Raw genomic sequence first — 17,361 nt, 5'->3', positions numbered from 1 at the left:
TTGCAAAACAAAGACCAGCTATTTTTTTTTTTTTTTTTCTTTTTGGAAAGTGAATGTGGATGCAGACTTCAGCATTAGGAGGAAATGAATGATTGATATCTAATAATCAAAACCATTTGTAGTACTGGAGATTGTTACCTCCTACTGCACAGGCCTTAAATCTCTGTCTCTTTGATCATTCCCTCTGAACAGACCCATATTCCTGGTACCTGTCCAACGATATCAGGAATTCATCAACACTCTACAGTTTCAGGTTACGGACTACTGCGTCAGAGTTTGTGCTACAAGCATTTTACAGGATGCTGAGAGCCACCACTGGGATGACTACAAAGCTTTTTATGAGGTGTGAAGTTAAGTTTACTGTCCCTCCTTTTTTACACAAATATGTTTTACTGCCTACCTGCTTTCTGGCTAATTAGAAACATGAGCTTGGCAGTACTGACACACGAAGGCTGTTAGGATAATGTTTTTTAAATATTGAATCTGTACTTAGAAAAACACTGTTTTTAAAAACCTGAAATAATTAGAACTCTCCTTCTGCTTAAAAGTAAAAATAACTTAATTTGAGCTGCAGTGTTTCAGTGCTATATAATAAGTTGGAATATAATGGGGTACAATGAAAACTCAAAGAGAAACAATGCCAAAATACTACAACCTTATATTGTTTTCAAAGGAACCAGTTATAGGTATCCTTGCATTATTTTCTTGTTATATATTTCCATCTGTGTTTGATAAATATTTTTTATTAAGCAGCTTTATTCTTTATACTTATTTTTTCCTTCTTATTTTATGTTCTTATGAGTGTGCTTTAAGACCCATCTGATCATTTATAGCTTACCTATTTTCATTTAACCCATGTTTTGAAATCCCAAATTTCTACTGAATTAAAGCCTAATGATTCCCAGTGCAACCAAAGCCAGGATCAATTAAAATTATTCATCATCAGGCTTCACTAGTTTCCCTTCCCCTGAATCCCATTGATTATACATAAACCACAACTCTTGAAATCCCTTGAAGTTGACTTCAGGGTGGGGTGAAACATTATATCTATGGAGTATTGAGAAAAACAGAGTGGAGTTTTATTCAGTGAAGTCACTCCTGTCACCTTCCTGACACTGAAGGTTCCAGTGGCTCCATTTATGCCTGTTATTATCATAATAAATGTTGTCACAACAGAGAGGAGCAGCTTAGAAGCTTTTTAAAAGGGCTTTCCACGTTTTCTAAGACGATTTCATGGGTCTTAGAAAGGGTCTCCTTTAGAGGCCCTTCCCAGATACATTTTCTTTTTGCAAGAGCATCCATATAGGGTTTTCCAAACCTGACATACTTCAAACAGCAGTGAGCAGAAAGAAAAAGGGAAAGTGCTATGGTGCAGCTGGTATCCTGAGATAAGAATAAAAGTATCTGTCTTCCCGTCTCCTGGCAGCATCCCAGCTCCCTTATGTGCCTTGAGGTAAACAGAGAGGTTGAAAACGAATCCATCTCATGTTTCAAACTATTTCAATGTGTCAGTGTACTAATGAGCAATTTTATATAATGTTTCCATTGAAGAACAGGTCTCTCACTATATGTCCAACATAGGGGTATTATGTTTCCTCTTATGCAAACTGGGAAGTAGAAGAGTTGTACAGTATAAATAATAAGTAGATGCATCGAGAACCTGTTATTGAAGTTACCAAGTATTTAAAAAAAAAGACAAAAACAAATTACCACATAACATGCAGCTTTTAGATCTTATGACAAGAGTTTAGCTTCTAAGACAGAAATAACGAGGTAGCTACCCTGTGATTACATGGTACTGTAGCTTCCATACACTCACTTACATGGTCAATAGTTACAATTTAATTGCAGTTAGTGGTTGTTATTTATGCTCAGAAAAATTAAGTGATACTGCTTTTCTATTTACCAAAACTAAGAACCTTCTAAAAATAGCACAGATGCTAAGTTGTTTTGACAACTGGAGTCCCTGACATGGTTTTATCCCATTTACTATACCCCTCTCTCCTCCGCTCCCCCATTATTCCAACTGATTTGTGAAACAGGACTACTATGTTTTTGGCAGGGCTGTTTTGAGAGGAGAGGAGATGAAATCTGCCTGACTGGAGGGGAAGGGTAGGATAGAGATCTCAGGGGAACCTATCGCCACGTGCAGAGAGTAGTAAAGAAATAGTGAAAAAATTTATAAAGATATGGAGCAATATTTGCTCACATTTTGTGATATCAAGTGAGCCCTAGATACATCATTTCCATTTTCTAAACTGTCAGGTTGAGAGAGCCAAAGAGTTCAGTATCTTTCTGATGAGGTGCTGGTCAGATGGCACAGTGGGTGTTCAAATTACATGTTTAAAATTAAGCTTTTAGTATAGTTGACATCTGCTCAATTTTAGCAACTTGTGTTTTCTAATAGTCAGAGAATAAAGAATTGCCTGTTCAAAGATAATATTGAGTGGCTTATATAATAAAGCCCAGCTGCTTGTTTCCTGATATATAATCTAAATAAAAGCTCACATATGTTTACCTTATAGTGCGTCTACAAAAATAACAGATGTTTACTAGCAGAATACTTTTGAAATGACAACAAAGAGGGAAACAGGTCAGAAAAATAAATGAATCACATTTTAGTTTAAAGAAAGCCCTTGCATACATTGAACTTATACACATTTTGAAGAAAATTGTGAGAAAGGTGACCAGCTTGGAATGTCTTTAAGTAAACATGACGTTTATATTTTTAAAAGTCTTAAAAATAAGTATATTTTACTTTAGGAGAAGAAATCTGTGTGCCTAAAGTTATTTTTATTTTCTCATTTATTGCTAAAAGGTAGCTATTAAGGAAATAGTTTTTTTATATTTTGAAAAATATGAGAAATCATGTTGGCCATGTTATTATAGGCATCCACCCATTGCCACGGAGAAAGTGTAAATCATTCAGGCCAGTTATGACATGGGTTGGGTTGGTTTTGCTTTAATTAACACACAACACAGAAAGTAATAAAGAAAATCAAGCATTAAAATTACTTTCTTACTTGAGGAAATTTTTTAAAGCATTCTTTATCACAGAACACACAACAAAGAAAATATAAGCAACTATAATTTTGCTACTTCTGCATTAATTTTGTAATTCTGTTTTTTTCTTAAACAGTTTTCATGTACATCTAGTCAGGAAATCAGAAGTGGTCAAAGTCCCCACCAGTTTGAACTTGAGTCTTTGACAGTTTGATATCCAAGTTTGCCACCCAAGGAGAATAATTCTACTCATTTATAAACTCCATTTGTAAGTCAATAGATAATAACTATAGATTGTTATTATTACAGTAACTACAAAAGATTTTACTAATCAAAGAAATTACCAGGAGAATGATACGTAAGGAGTATCCACCTAAGAAATGATCAACTTTAGGTATAGGAGAAGAGCAGACTTTTTTTAAGATGACATTTGTTTGGGCTTCCCTGGTGGCACAGTGGTTAAGAGTCCGCCTGCCAGTGCAAGGGACATGGGTTCGAGCCCTGGTCCGGGAAGATCCCACGTGCTGCGGAGCAACTAAGCCCGCGCGCCACAACTACTGAGCCTGTGCTCTAGAGCCCACAAGCCACAACTACGGAAGCCCACGCGCCTAGAGCCTGTGCTCTGCAACAGCTGAAGACACCGCATTGAGAAGCCTGAGCACCGCAATGAAGAGTAGCCCCTGCTCCCTGCAACTAGAGAAAGCCCGCACGCAGCAACAAAGACACAATGCAGCCAAAAATAAATAAAATAAAATAAATTTATATTAAAAAAAGAATGAAAACTGAAACTATCCTGAAAAAAATAAAAAGATGACATTTGTTTGAGAAATATAAGTAGTGGGCGAAGCAGAAATTTTAAGTCCAAGAGGATTACTTAGAGATAAATTGGAAGTTTTTCTCGTTTAACTTTTGATACAGTAACATATAATCAGGATAGTGTTTGAAGAACACATTCTTCAAACTTCAAATAATCTATTTCAAATAATCTTTTACTCTGGTCTGAAGAAAATGAGGAAACACTAGCATACCTCCCTGAGAGCATGTGAACTAATTAAGGGTTGTAATTCACTTGAGGCTACCTTCTCATTTCTGCCTGTTTTCCTTGTCTTTGGCTGCTGTTGGGTCTCACTCTGTGGTCAGGGAAAATTTGGCACAGAGAAGAGGTCTGTACTGGGGTGGAAGGGAATGAAAATCTGGCCCTTTGGAAGTATAAAGTACTGTACAAATACTAAGAAATGATGATAACATATGCCTAGACTTTACAAAATCTTGCAAAAATCAGACTATGTTACTGTTTCTAGTATTGTTAAAACTCCATGGATGAAATAGCCTAATATAGTCTTTGATAGTTACCCACCCCCTTTGTTTTCATGCATGTTGATAATATGTAAGTTTATGATAGTATGTAAGTTTATTTTTGCTCCTGTCATTTCATTGCAGTGTGAAATCTAAAACGTTTGTAAAATGATCTCAATGATGCTAATAATCCATATACATCCATAAACAATTTAAATTAATAAATTTTAATTTTCGAGGAATTGGCCCAGTATCTTAAACTAGCATGACTTTGGTTAGCAGCTATAAAGACAATTATTATTATTATTTTTGCGGTACGCGGGCCTCTCACCGCTGTGGCCTCTCCCGTTGCGGAGCACAGGCTCCGGATGCGCAGGCTCAGCGGCCATGGCTCACGGGCCCAGCCGCTCCGTGGCATGTGGGATCCTCCTGGACCGGGGCACGAACCCGTGTCCCCCGCATCGGCAGGCGGACTCTCAACCACTGCGCCACCAGGGAAGCTCAAGACAGTTATTTTAAAGTAAATTTTAAACTCTAGACCAGGAGTAGGTAAATCAAGGCTATGCTAGGTTAAATGCTTGTGGTCTGGATTTGCACGAGAATGTCTGGTCTCATAACTGAAATAAAACATATGTTCCTTTGTCAATAAGGATGTTTTACATGTTGTCAAAAATCTTTCTTGATCATCTAGTGTGTCAAACTCTCCAGCTATTTCCTTTCAGCCTGAACTAATTAGGTTCATAGGAAGCAAACTGATATTTTGGAAGATGTGATTGTCTTTTTTAATGTGTGGTGGTTTTGCTAGGGGGAAAGATGCTCCTTCTCGCTCCAGATGTGGCATTATTTCTTCTGGGCGCTTCATCACGATCTCTGGACCATTCTGCCCCCTAAGTTAGCCCAGGAGATTCTAGCAGAAGTGCTGGAGAAATCTTTGGGTCTCCTGGCCTCCAGATATGCTCGGGCCCATCCCAGTTATAAGAGAACTCCACAGATAAGGTAATTGAAGTTGTGAAAACCATTGTTTTTTAAGAAAACTTTTTTGTCATTTGTATAAAGCAGGATATAATTCTGTGTCTCATGACATAGCTCCTTGTATATTTAACGCATTTCTAACATCTGAAAGGAAATCATATTCAATTTTCCCGAGATACTTAAGTAGAAATGTGGAACTTGAATCAAAATAACTTTGTTCTTTTTTCTTCTTAAAATTGTATATAAAACCCACTTGTTTCTAAAGAGTGAGTCAAGATGTATTACAATCTAGGACATAGATGTCCAAAGGTTAATAAATAAGATAAAGAGGGAAAATTAAGGTCCTGAAATGGAGAAGAAAGCATCAGTGCTGTGATGAAGTAATTTGACTTTGAAATTCTAGGCAACCAGGGGATTTTTGTTTTTTTGGTTTTTTTTTAATGTCTTTAAATAGTGTAGTTAATCTTTATTAAGGAAACTCTTTTGTCTAATCATTTGTCTCTTAATATAGTCTAATTACTTCTTTCCTCTTTTCCTTTATTTTTTTTCCTTTTCTTTTCATTATGTATTACTAAAAGCCAGTTCAACAAAATGTGAAATCACAGAAAATGAGGAGTAGCAGTCACAGGGTCTTAAATTAAAGACTGAATTATAGTCCAATTCTATGGGTTATCTAGGCAATAAATTTTACAAAAATGTGCGTACGTGACAGCAATGGTCTGTACAAAGCGAAGGCTTTTGTTTTTACAAACATTCTGGCTAATATGATTAAGACCTGCCTTTTAGGTATAAAAATTTTTTTTTCAGATATATGTTAGGAGGAACCGAAAGACATCAGAGGTTTTTTAAATTTTTTTCCAGTAGGAATTATTTTTCTGATCAAGCATGCTGCATTTGAAGGGCATTTAGGTCCTGCTACAGTGTTCCATAAGTATGGTATTTTGAACAGGCTGTTTTGAATTACTGACCAAGCATTTTTTTAAAAAAAACATTGAACTCTGAAGAATAGACGGAAAATTCCTTTTGAGAGCAAAGAATACCTTCATTCTTTTCCTGATGTAGCTTAAATCACTTTTGACTGTGAGGTGGCAAGCCATTATGAGATGCTTATGAAATCAGATTTACTATTAGCTCATGAAATAGGTAGTATATTTAATTGATTAACTGTACTATAGAGACTTTTGGTTTCTATTTTCTGGGTAGTTACATAAAAATGCCACGCAAAGCTAGAGTTATCTCTCCTAGTTTTTAATATGTAAAATAAATAAATACTTTTATTTGAATGGTTAATTCTAAAGTATCGATAGTGAGGAAATCAGATTTCGCAGGCATGTGTGCATTTGTGTCTGTGTGTATATATATATCTTGGATTTGCAATTGTTTAATTAGCAATTAGAATGAGTGGATGCAAACTATAATTAAACCTTCCTAAGGGTGATTCTTGATGCTTTTAGAATTCCAGTAGCTTCCAACTGTTGTATAACCAAAACCATATATATGATTTATATATAATATGTTATATATTATTAATGTATGTATACATGTATTATATATAATACATGTGAAGCCAAAATGTCATTTTAAAAGATCCTCAAACTTATTTGTTTCTTATCACTTCAAAACTTTCATCTTTTATTTCTTCAGCATTGAATTTAAAAGAAAAAAAAGAGGAAATTAACTGAGCTCTGTACAATTTAGTCATATACCAAAATAGTCTTTAAACAGATCTTTGGAGTGCTGTTAAAACTCAAGAAAGATAGAAACCAAAAACTGAGTTTATGAATAAGAAAAAATATAGCATATTTGCCACAAATTTATTTAATATTGGAAATTTCTGAAACAATAAGCTTTTCCATTTGCACTTCTGGTGTCATTTTTTCTCATCTTCCACTTTCTGGGAGAACATGTTGCCCAATCTTGTAACTTTCTTTTGACACCTTGTACTCGGATGAGGACAATTGTCCTGCTATCAGATTTTTACCTATCATGCATATATGGATAATAGCAAATTTTCTTTTAATCTGACTTTTGCTGAATTTAATTGTTGACTTTTGCTGAAGGAAAGTCTCTTGAGATTCTTGGAGAGTATCTTGATAATGCAAAATAAACATTTAAAAAAAAACAAAAAGAAGTACTCCTGAAACACTTCACTACTATAGACTTCACTATTCCTGAAGACAATGAATGGTATTATGGGTCAGCTAACACTTGGAAACTCAAAAGCTATCTTTGATGCTGTCTATCTGTTTTTGATCTCTGAAGCTCTGATAGCTAACTAAATATATCTATTCTTACATATTCTTAATATAATAGCTATGGATGATAGTGTATATACCAAGCAGAAAAACAATTTTAACATGATTTTCTTCTTTTTCTTTCCAACAGACTTGATGTCACAACAATTTTAATATGCACTGAGAACATGTTATGGTCAGTTTGCACATCTGTACAGAAGCTTTTGAATCCTCATGAGTATGTAGATGATAAAATTTTAAAAATTCATACCCATTGTAATAATCTCTTCACAACATTAGTCATTTTGACTTCACCACTAACTGAATTATACCAGTAAGTATCAAATATATTTTCTTTTTAGCTATTATGATATATAAATTAATGTGATTTAACAGAGTTATTTTCACGATACTTACTGAATTGTGTGAAGTAGCAAGTAGAAATTTATTGAAGTGCGTTTTTGACATGAGGTGAGCCATTTTACAAAACAAACACTAACCAACAAGGGTTTCTTCATTCTCAGAGTAATTTGGTCCTAGTAATGTGGTATATCCCTATTGGTCGATCCTATTCAGTTGATAAGGCTCCAATACAAGCAGGATCATTTCGAGCATCACTATTTGAGTTGTTTAAATGATCAAATTATATTAATGGATTGGTTATTTCAGTCATAGCTTGATTACTCTGTGAAATAATAAATCATATCCAATGGCTCTGTGTGTCTTTTAAAAATATTTTTTAATTTTTAATTTGATATAAAGTGATTTTCTCTAATAAAAAAATATTTTTAAATGATTGTAAAATATTCTCAAGGGACTTCCTTGGTGGTCCAGTGGTTAAGACTCTGTACTTCCACTGCAGGGGGGCATGGGTTCGATCCCTGGTCAGGGAACTAAGATCCCACATGCTGTGTAGTGCGGCCAAAAAAAATAAATAAAATAAAATATTCTCAAATCTGGAAGAGATCTCATGGTCCCATACTTTCAGTTACTCTGCCATAGATTTGCATTTTTAGTATTAGACTTTAGTGACTGAGCTAGTAATGGCAGTCAGTGGAAATAGGAACAAGTAATTACATGTTTTAAATGTTGAAATATTTTACTTAGCTAAACAAATAAGATTTAGGGAAATTAAAAATTTTGAACTACTTTTCTGGTTTATTTCATTCAAATTTATAATATTATAAAAGAGATTAGAGTAAATCTTGTAATAAAACGTTAATATAATTTTGTTTAAACCCTCCTCCAAAATAGTCACTTTATCTTGAAAGACTAGATATTGCATATTCTTAATTTCTTGGATAGTAAAAATTATACACATTTCTGTTTCTTAGAATAAATTAGGTAAAGTATGTTTCTGCACTATGCTGGTAAAGGCAATATATAAATCTTGATTTTCAGTAAATTTTAAGACTTTTGTGTTAGAAATTCTAAGAGTAATTAACAAGTTTGATTTCCATTTCCCTATAATTTTCACCCACTCCTTGACTTTCAACAGACCCATTGTTTACAGATTGCTTCTTCTGGCAACCTTACCATTGAGAACTCATTTTAGAAATGGAGAATTCTTTCAGAAAGGGAAAGAAATAGTGAGATAAATTGCCATAAATTTGGGATTATGTACATAATGGTGCATAATCATAAAAAGCTCAAGGTCTGAAGCCTATAATAAATCCTAGTAAACTAAACTGATTTACCATAGATGAAAAAATTACTATGCTCTTAGTTCAATGGGTCATTTCATCTAAGGGGAAGGCCCTGTGAAAATCAGGAACAAAGTTGACAAATTTCATGGATTGGTCATGGTGAGCAATATTGAATTTCATGGTCTGTCACAGATGAATAGAAAAATTTTAACCCCCCAATGCATTTGTAAAACAAATAAATTATTATAAAAGATTGCATATTTTAATAATGATAATATAACACACATTCATTATTGTTAACCTGTGGCCTTTTGATACATTTTAAAACAACTATGCAAGTATTCAAATCTCTGTGATTTGTGCATTAGATATTGCACTGTAACCTCATTCAACAAATTTAAATTGCTAATTTCAACCAGGATTGCAGAACATTTTATACCAAGCACTGCCTCTGGTCTTCTTAATATAAAACATAGATAGTGGTATTGCTTTGAAGCATGAACAAAATTCTATACATACTTTAATTTTTTTATTATTTCTCAGATCATAAAAATTTTCACAGATTGTATCCATTCATGTTGATATAAAATTTATTATTGCTTTCCTAAAGTATAAATCTAATCTTTAAAATATATTTCTCTTTGTATTGACAAAGAAAATCTACAAGGCAGCATGTTCCTCACCAAATAGGAAAAAAAAGTGTGTGTATGTTGCAAGAACCCTATTGACTTATTTATTAGCTTCTTTTCACAGCCAGGATATGAAGTTGTCATATTATTAGTATTTTAGAAAAAAATTGTATCTCTGTCTCACATTTAAAAATTAAACTGTATGCTTTGAGGAATTGGTGAAGAGTAGCAATCAGATGTTGATAGCATTGAATTTTTATAAACTATGCCTGACATTTGTTACTCTATGTGATATACCTTTTTTGAAGGTGACTGCCTTTATTCCAAGTAGTTCTGACAGATAAACTGACTGTATTTTCCTTCCTGAGCTTAGCATAGGACTACTAAATCCCAGGGCAGAAATATGATTTTTAAATCTTTTCAGAAAGAATGAAGCCTGTTTGCAAAAATGTGTGTTCTTTTTTAACTCTTCTTTGAAGATTTCTGTTAGAATGTTGTAAAAGGAGTACTCCCTTTGTCCTCCAGGGAAAGAAACCTGCTGAAACAGAAAACATTCACCATGTATTTTCCAAAATGCTTATCACGTGTAGTTATACTTACCTTCTTCTGTAAAGGCAGTTAAGCTGCACTTTCAGAAGTGTACTCAATGCACGTTCACACGCATACCCAGACAGTGATTTCACGTATTGCATTTTGCTTGTGTAGAATGTTAGTTTTAATATAGCAAATTAAAATTAATTTTTAGAATTTTAGGTAAATGCAATTTAGTTTCAATTCGACAAATGTTGTTGCCTCCCTAGGCCCTATAATTAAGCACCAGGATTAAACACAAAGGATACAACAGTGAACAAGATGAAATATTCACCCCTGAGTAATTTAGGAAAGTCTGAAAAAAATTTTAATGTTAGAATTGAATGTTATATCTCCAGAATATTTTGATGTGTTATATAAAAACTAAAAATGGAAAGTTTTTGAAAGTTGATTGTCCCCAATGTTACATCATTTAATAACATGGAAGAATGAATTTCAGTACAAGTACCAACATACCAGGCAAAGGTTGGAGTCATCAGCAATAGCCCAGAATGTTGATCACTAAGCCAAGGAACAGCAGACCTATCTTTTGGGGTTCACTTGTTATCATTCTCATGGCTTTTGAATCACTAAACTCTAAGGTATTTCAGTGCTTTGTCTGTAGTTCAGTTTCAAACTAGTACTAGGTGTTTTAAAGTTATTGTCTTAGCTTGTTTATTTCTTCAGTTATATGAAATTATTTCACTGTCCCTTACAAAACAGAAAGTGTTGGACTAAAACTTTGTTTTTCATACTTCAAGCATGTCTGGCACGCTCGAAACAGGTAGTTCCTCAAAATGTCAAGCATAGGGATGCTCATATAAAATGTTGAGCATATGGTCCTATGACGCAGTAATTTTACTCCTAGGTATGTACACAAAAGAAATGCAAACATATGTCCATGTAAAGATTTGTACACAAGTGTTCATAGCAGCACAAAGTGGGAAGAACCCAAATGTCCATCAGCTGGTGAATAGAGAACAATATGTGGCATATACATACAGTAGCATATTATTCAGCCATAAAAAGAAATGGAGTACTGGGCTTCCCTGGTGGCGCAGTGGTTGAGAGTCCGCCTGCCGATGCAGGGGACACGGGTTCGTGCCCCGGTCCAGGAGGATCCCACATGTCGCGGAGCGGCTGGGCCCGTGAGCCATGGCCGCTGAGCCTGCGTGTCCGGAGCCTGTGCTCCGCAACGGGACAGGCCACAACAGTGAGAGGCCCGCGTACCACAAAAAAAAAAAAAAAGAAAAGAAATGGAGTACTGACAGATGCTGCAACAGGGATGAACTTCAAAACCTGCATGCTAAGTGAAGAAAGCCAGACATGTGAGAGCACATATTGTGTGACTCAGTTTACTAGAAACTTCCAGAATAAGCAAATCCACAGAGACAGAGAGTAGATTAATGGTTGTCAGAGGCTGAGAGGAGGGGAGAATGGATAGTACCTGCTAATGGGTACAGGGTTTCTTCTGAGCCTAATTAAAATGTTATAAAATTAGATAGTGGTGAAAGTTGCCCAGCTCTGAATATAGTAGAAATCATTTAGTTGTGTACTTAAAATGAGTAAATTTTGTGGTATGTGAATTATATATCTCAATAAAGCTGTTAAAAATGAATATAGATTAGATGGAAATAGAAATAAAAGTATGTAAAATGTAAAAAAAGAAGGTGTCTGGCAGAATGCAAAATGATCCAGAAAATAGAGGTAGTTCTCTTAGCCATTTTGTTTAGATTAAATGACTCCCTTTGTACTCTTCCCTCTAAACATTATTTTTGAGGGAAATCTCTATCAAAAGAAAGAACTAAAATCAAACAGCTTTATCTGTGGTCTTAATAAGGTAAAACATTGGCAAACGGCTAGTTGTTAATTTTGGAGAAGACCAGTGCCCTGAATCTCTGACTAGCTGGTTCCTGCCCTGTACTCTGGGGTCAAGTCTGGTTCAGTCTCTTCACCATATGTCCTGTTCTCAGTCTGCGCTTTGTCTGTGTACCACCCAAGACTGACTTCACAGATGCCCCCAAATTCATCCTCCTTTCTACTAAGCAGGGTCTGACAATACCTTCTATTTATTCACTCCTTTTTTTTTTTAACCAGTATTTACAGTGTACTTTCTATAGGCCAAGCATTGTGCCAGTCATTTTCTAACTTCAAATCATCATTTTCTAACCTCAAAGAGTTATTTTCATCATAAGAAACACAAGCCAGGGGCAGGAGAAATGCAGGGAACCATACTGTACTCCAAGTATCTTACCTTGTGTCTTAAAGTTAATGACATTGAGGCAGCAACTTATAGTCCCAGGGGTAACACTGCTTTATGAAAGAAAAGCAGTGACTTAGAATTATGTTTAAAATGGTGAAGTAGATTGAACTTGGTTATCTCTGCATATTCATGGTTAGTTGGCTATGATTTTAGGGGCATCAGAAAGTCTCATACGTCCTCAGTTATCTCAAGTATTCCAGTGTTGTCTCAATAGTTCAGCTTCAAGCCTAATTCTACTTCTTCTGAAGTTATGGTCTTCTCTTGTTATTTTTATTTATTGCGTACCTCCAATGGGTTTGGCACCATGGTAGCCACAGATGATATAAGACATCTGACCTGACCCCTCTGCCCCTGTGGAACTTACATCCTTGGGCTACCTCTATTCCATCCTGGAGATTTATTCCGTTAGCATCATATTATGAGATACATTTCTTCTGGGAGGGCAGCCAAAAGCAGGGTGGCACAAGAGAAGCATAAAACCCAGCTAACTCATTTTAGCATATCAGTTTATCTCACTTTTGATGTGCACTGAATTTATTTCATGCTAGCAGCAGCTGGCTACATAAGCTCAAGGAGTCAATCAGTTTTGATAATGAAAAAAGGAAGGAAGGCAACATAATTGTAGATCAGGGACCCAGAAGAGACAGAATCTGGGATAGTGTGCTCACGTCGGGTGGTGTGATCAGTCCAGAGCCAGTATGATGTTAGTAGTAGAGAAGGGGCGTGATGTTGGAGGAAAGGCAAAGGCAAGGTGTTTCCCCAAATTTATATTTTTCCCTTTAAGCAAAGCTGTCTTTACGGGCCGCTAATTTGGAAATGTGAAGAAATGTATTCTGCTTCAACCTATGGACAATTAATTAATTTAAAGGAGTATTCACATTTGATATATCAAAATTCTTTTATGTCTTGTGGAAAATGTAATTCTGTGGCTCATATGATTGTATTTTACTCTCCACTATGATTTATTTAGAGCATCTTCTCTTTTAACTGTATACCAAAACATCATTAGAGGTTATCTAACAGCTAGATCATCATTTCATTCTCCCATGGAGGCTTGTAGGCCAATTTTCACCCTGTTATACTCTCCAGAATAATGAAACTAATTTGGGATCTTGCTGTGGAATTAAATGCTCATACAGATCCCACCCCCTCTGAGACCATAAACATCTGCCGTAATATTTCATTATCGCCAAATAACCTTACTATTACCAGTACAACTCTCAGTGGAGGAAAAGAGTTTAGGGACTGGCAGAAATGCTCTGGGAAGTATTGCATTGCCAATGGTTTGTAGCCTAAGAAATTTTGGCACCAAATAACCATTCCATTATTATTAGATCCTCCCTTATTTTTTCTAATCTTGAGAATAAAACTGTACCTAGACAACTGTGTAGACTATTAGGAATTCCATGTCAGTTCTGAGGTAGTTGTAGACCTTCTTAAGAAGTATTTGCAACTGTCGTTATCATACTGATACTACCTTACATTTGTTGAGCCCTTATTATGTACAAGGCACTTTGCTAAAGGCTTTTATGCATTATCTCAATCATCACACTGACCCTGTGAGGTGATTATTATTATCCTCATCTTACAAATGAGAAAACTGAAGCAAAATTAATTGCCAAACAACATTACACATCTAATAAAGAGCCCACCCAAGATACACACCCAGGCTATCTGGCTCCAGAGGTCCTGCACACACTCAGGCAGGTGCATTTATGATCTTCCATGACCCTCCCCTTGGGTATGGAGCGGGCAGCAAAAAGTGAATGTAAAAGGATCAGAGGTAGAGTTAAGTCCTAAGAAGAAGCAAAGCCAAATAAGGGCCTAGCGAGGGATAGAGTGGTGAGAAGGGGAATATTTTAGACAGGGTGGTCAGGGAAGACTTATCAGATAAGGTTTTGAGGTAGAGCCATCTATGGAGCCAGTTGAACATGGCAGAGAGGGCATTCTAGGTAAGGTATTCATTCTTGGAGAAATAAGGTGCCCCCTACCCCCTGCAGGTAACTGGACAAATGGGGATTTATGCAAAGGGCTCAAAGAGGTAGGTGGAAAAGTAGGCAGAGGCTATGATACCACAGCCTCTAGTTCCTCCTTCTCTCTCATCAAACCCAGCTCTTGTCCCATCCTTTTCCCCAAGTACGTCACTTTCTTTGAGACAGCCTTTTTTTCCAGACTCCTTAACTGTACCTCCTCTCACATTATACCAGCACCTTCCTCTTCCTAGCTCCCTTGCTAGTGCGTGTCCCTCTCCTGCACCCTCACTCTCTTGGACTCTCTGTTCAGCCTCTGGAACACTGTTGGCAAAAATCACTCAGCTGTGCTTTTGTACCCTTTGACAATCCTACCCCTTGTCCTGTCTCTGGGTAGCCCCCTCTTTCATCCTTCTTCACTTTGGCCAAACCCTCCACCTTGTCCCATCCCACTAGTTGCTAGAAGGTGGCCTTCTCCTTTACTTCTCTGAGAAACCCAGACCATCATGTATGTACTTTAACTTCTCATCTCCATTCTTAATAATTATCTTGATTCTTACTTACCTTTATTTCCTTTGACTGGTGATCAGTGAGTCTTTTTTCCCAACCACAGCAAATCTTTTAACCTGAGCTCTTGATGACATTTACCTCCTATGCCATGGCCTTAGTCTCTGGTTCTTCTCCCCAAGCCTCTCTTGTATTAAAAAATATTCCATCTTTATTACTGTGCCTCCCTTCTAAAGTAGAGTTTGTGCTCATTGTCTCCACTTTTGCACCTACCATTTACTCAATATACTGCAGCTGCCCTCATCATGCTAAACAAACCACACGGGCTAGGTCATCCATGCACACCCAATTGCTAACTTTACAAGTTTTGTCCCTCCATTCACTTACCCTCTCTGCAGCTTATGACACTATTGGCCATTTCTCTAACCCTAACATCACCTTCTCCTGGCTCTTTGCCTACTTCTCTGATGATTCCTTCTGCTTCATTTGAGTGCTTCTTTTTCTCACCTCACCCTTTAAATGTTGGTGTGTTCCAGAGTTCCATCCTTGTCCATCTTTTCATCTTACACTGTTTCTTTGGGTGAATTCACCCATTCCCATGGCTTCACCATTATGCTAGTGACTTACATATCAGTATCATCAATCCAAATGTCTCTTGTATATGCTGGATCAGTAAATCCAAATTCCTATTGGAGTCTGCACCCCCCTCAGCATATCTAAAACTAAGGAAAGCACCTGCAAGTCGTCCAGACTTCTTTTATCTTAACCCTTCTGCCTTCTACCTCCTCCCTTTTGCTGCCTCCATCCCCATATCATTAGAGAATGAATATTGTTAATTCTATTAATTTTATTTCTTTTTATATTTGTCCCATACGCACACTCTCTTATGCTTCTTACTTTGGTTTAGGACTTTGTCTTCTTCTGCCTGGTCTACCGAAATATCATCTTCATTATCTCCCTTCCTCCAGCCCTAATCTCCAATCAGCTCTCCTCACTAGTGCACAAGTGAGTTTCCTAAAATGTAAAATAGCTGATAAAACTCTTATGCTATAAACTCTTCAGTGATTCCTCATTGCTAATACAAAGTCCAGACTCCTTAGAAAAGCATGTCCTGGTGTCCTGACCTAGCTCATGCTTGCTTCTCTAGTTCACACAGTGGAAGGTATGGGATGGAAATAGGACAGCCTCATTTTGAAGCCTATTTATGGAATTTTGTTCTATCTGAAATTTAGTGAGGAAATGGCTTTCAAAGAGGAGATGATCTATTAAAAATCTAAAAAATGTCAACATGTATTTAATTAGAAGGTGTTCTACTTGGCGAGACAAACAGTGGAGAGGCAGGTCAAATTTGGAAACGTGAGGATACAAGAAGCAGGCTGTAGGATGAAAAGAGAGGGGTGGGTTTTCAGAGTCAAATTCCGTTCTACCTATTATTTAAAAGATGCTATTGCTACTGTACTTTAGATGAAGAGAGATAGCACCACTTCAAACAATTCTATTTCTTAAAATGTTCCCAGTTGTGACTCTTAACTCCATGTAGGCAAATATAGTCTTCTGTGATTATAAAAATTTTATTAGCCAAGCTATCTACTAAAGATTTTATGTAACAAATCCTTTCTTATTACCTCAAGATTTATTGTTGAATTTGGGCCAACGTAGAAAAATGTTATAGTTACTTCTCCAAAGATAGTTGTAGACCAGATATTCTGGCCAAATTGTTCTAATTTTGAAATCACAGTCGTATATTTTACAGTTAAATTCTTCTTTACCCGCCTTCTGTAGGCCCTTAGGAGCATACAAAATTAATTGTAAATTCTCATTAATTGTTTAGTATTTATAAATCACTTTAAAGAATAAAAAGAGGTACCTTTATGTTAAACATTTTTGCATTAACGAAGCAAAAATGACAAAATATTGACATTTATTGGATTCAGGTTGAGGGAGGTAGACATACGTGGTATTCATTTTACTATTCTTCATACATTTATTTTTGACAAATTTTATAATGGGAATTTTTTTAAATTAAATGATAATGGTATTGTCATACCTTCCCAAGTGTAAGGGTTGTTGCAGAGAGGCCTCTGAATCACTTATTAAGTTGTAAATACCAAGTGGATGAAGTGGGTGCATTGTCCATTCTAGCACAATATTGTTTTGTGTAAAATCATTAACTTTGAATACTAAGGAAAAATAAATTTTGATGGTCTTCATAGTTAATGTCCCCTGTATATTCTGAAATAATGATTTTTATTTCCCTAGGACTTTTCAGCA

The 17,361-nt window shown here is 36.0% G+C and overlaps 1 protein-coding gene across 1 annotated transcript in view; it reads left to right on the top strand.

The window, feature by feature from the left end:
* The window catches only part of KIAA0825, a 369,265-nt gene that overhangs the window by 96,718 nt on the left and 255,186 nt on the right, over positions 1–17,361 (top strand). Inside the window, 4 exon segments of the mRNA XM_082651636.1 lie at positions 193–343; positions 5,105–5,295; positions 7,657–7,839; positions 9,019–9,094. Of these exon segments, the coding sequence (XP_082507762.1) occupies positions 193–343; positions 5,105–5,295; positions 7,657–7,839; positions 9,019–9,094 (601 nt within the window).

The sequence above is a fragment of the Grampus griseus genome, assembly GCF_964374135.1.
Source record: "Grampus griseus genome assembly, chromosome: 3".
NCBI lineage: Eukaryota > Metazoa > Chordata > Mammalia > Artiodactyla > Delphinidae > Grampus > Grampus griseus.
Note: the sequence above shows the minus strand (reverse complement) of the source record. Positions and strands in the feature narration are given on the sequence as shown.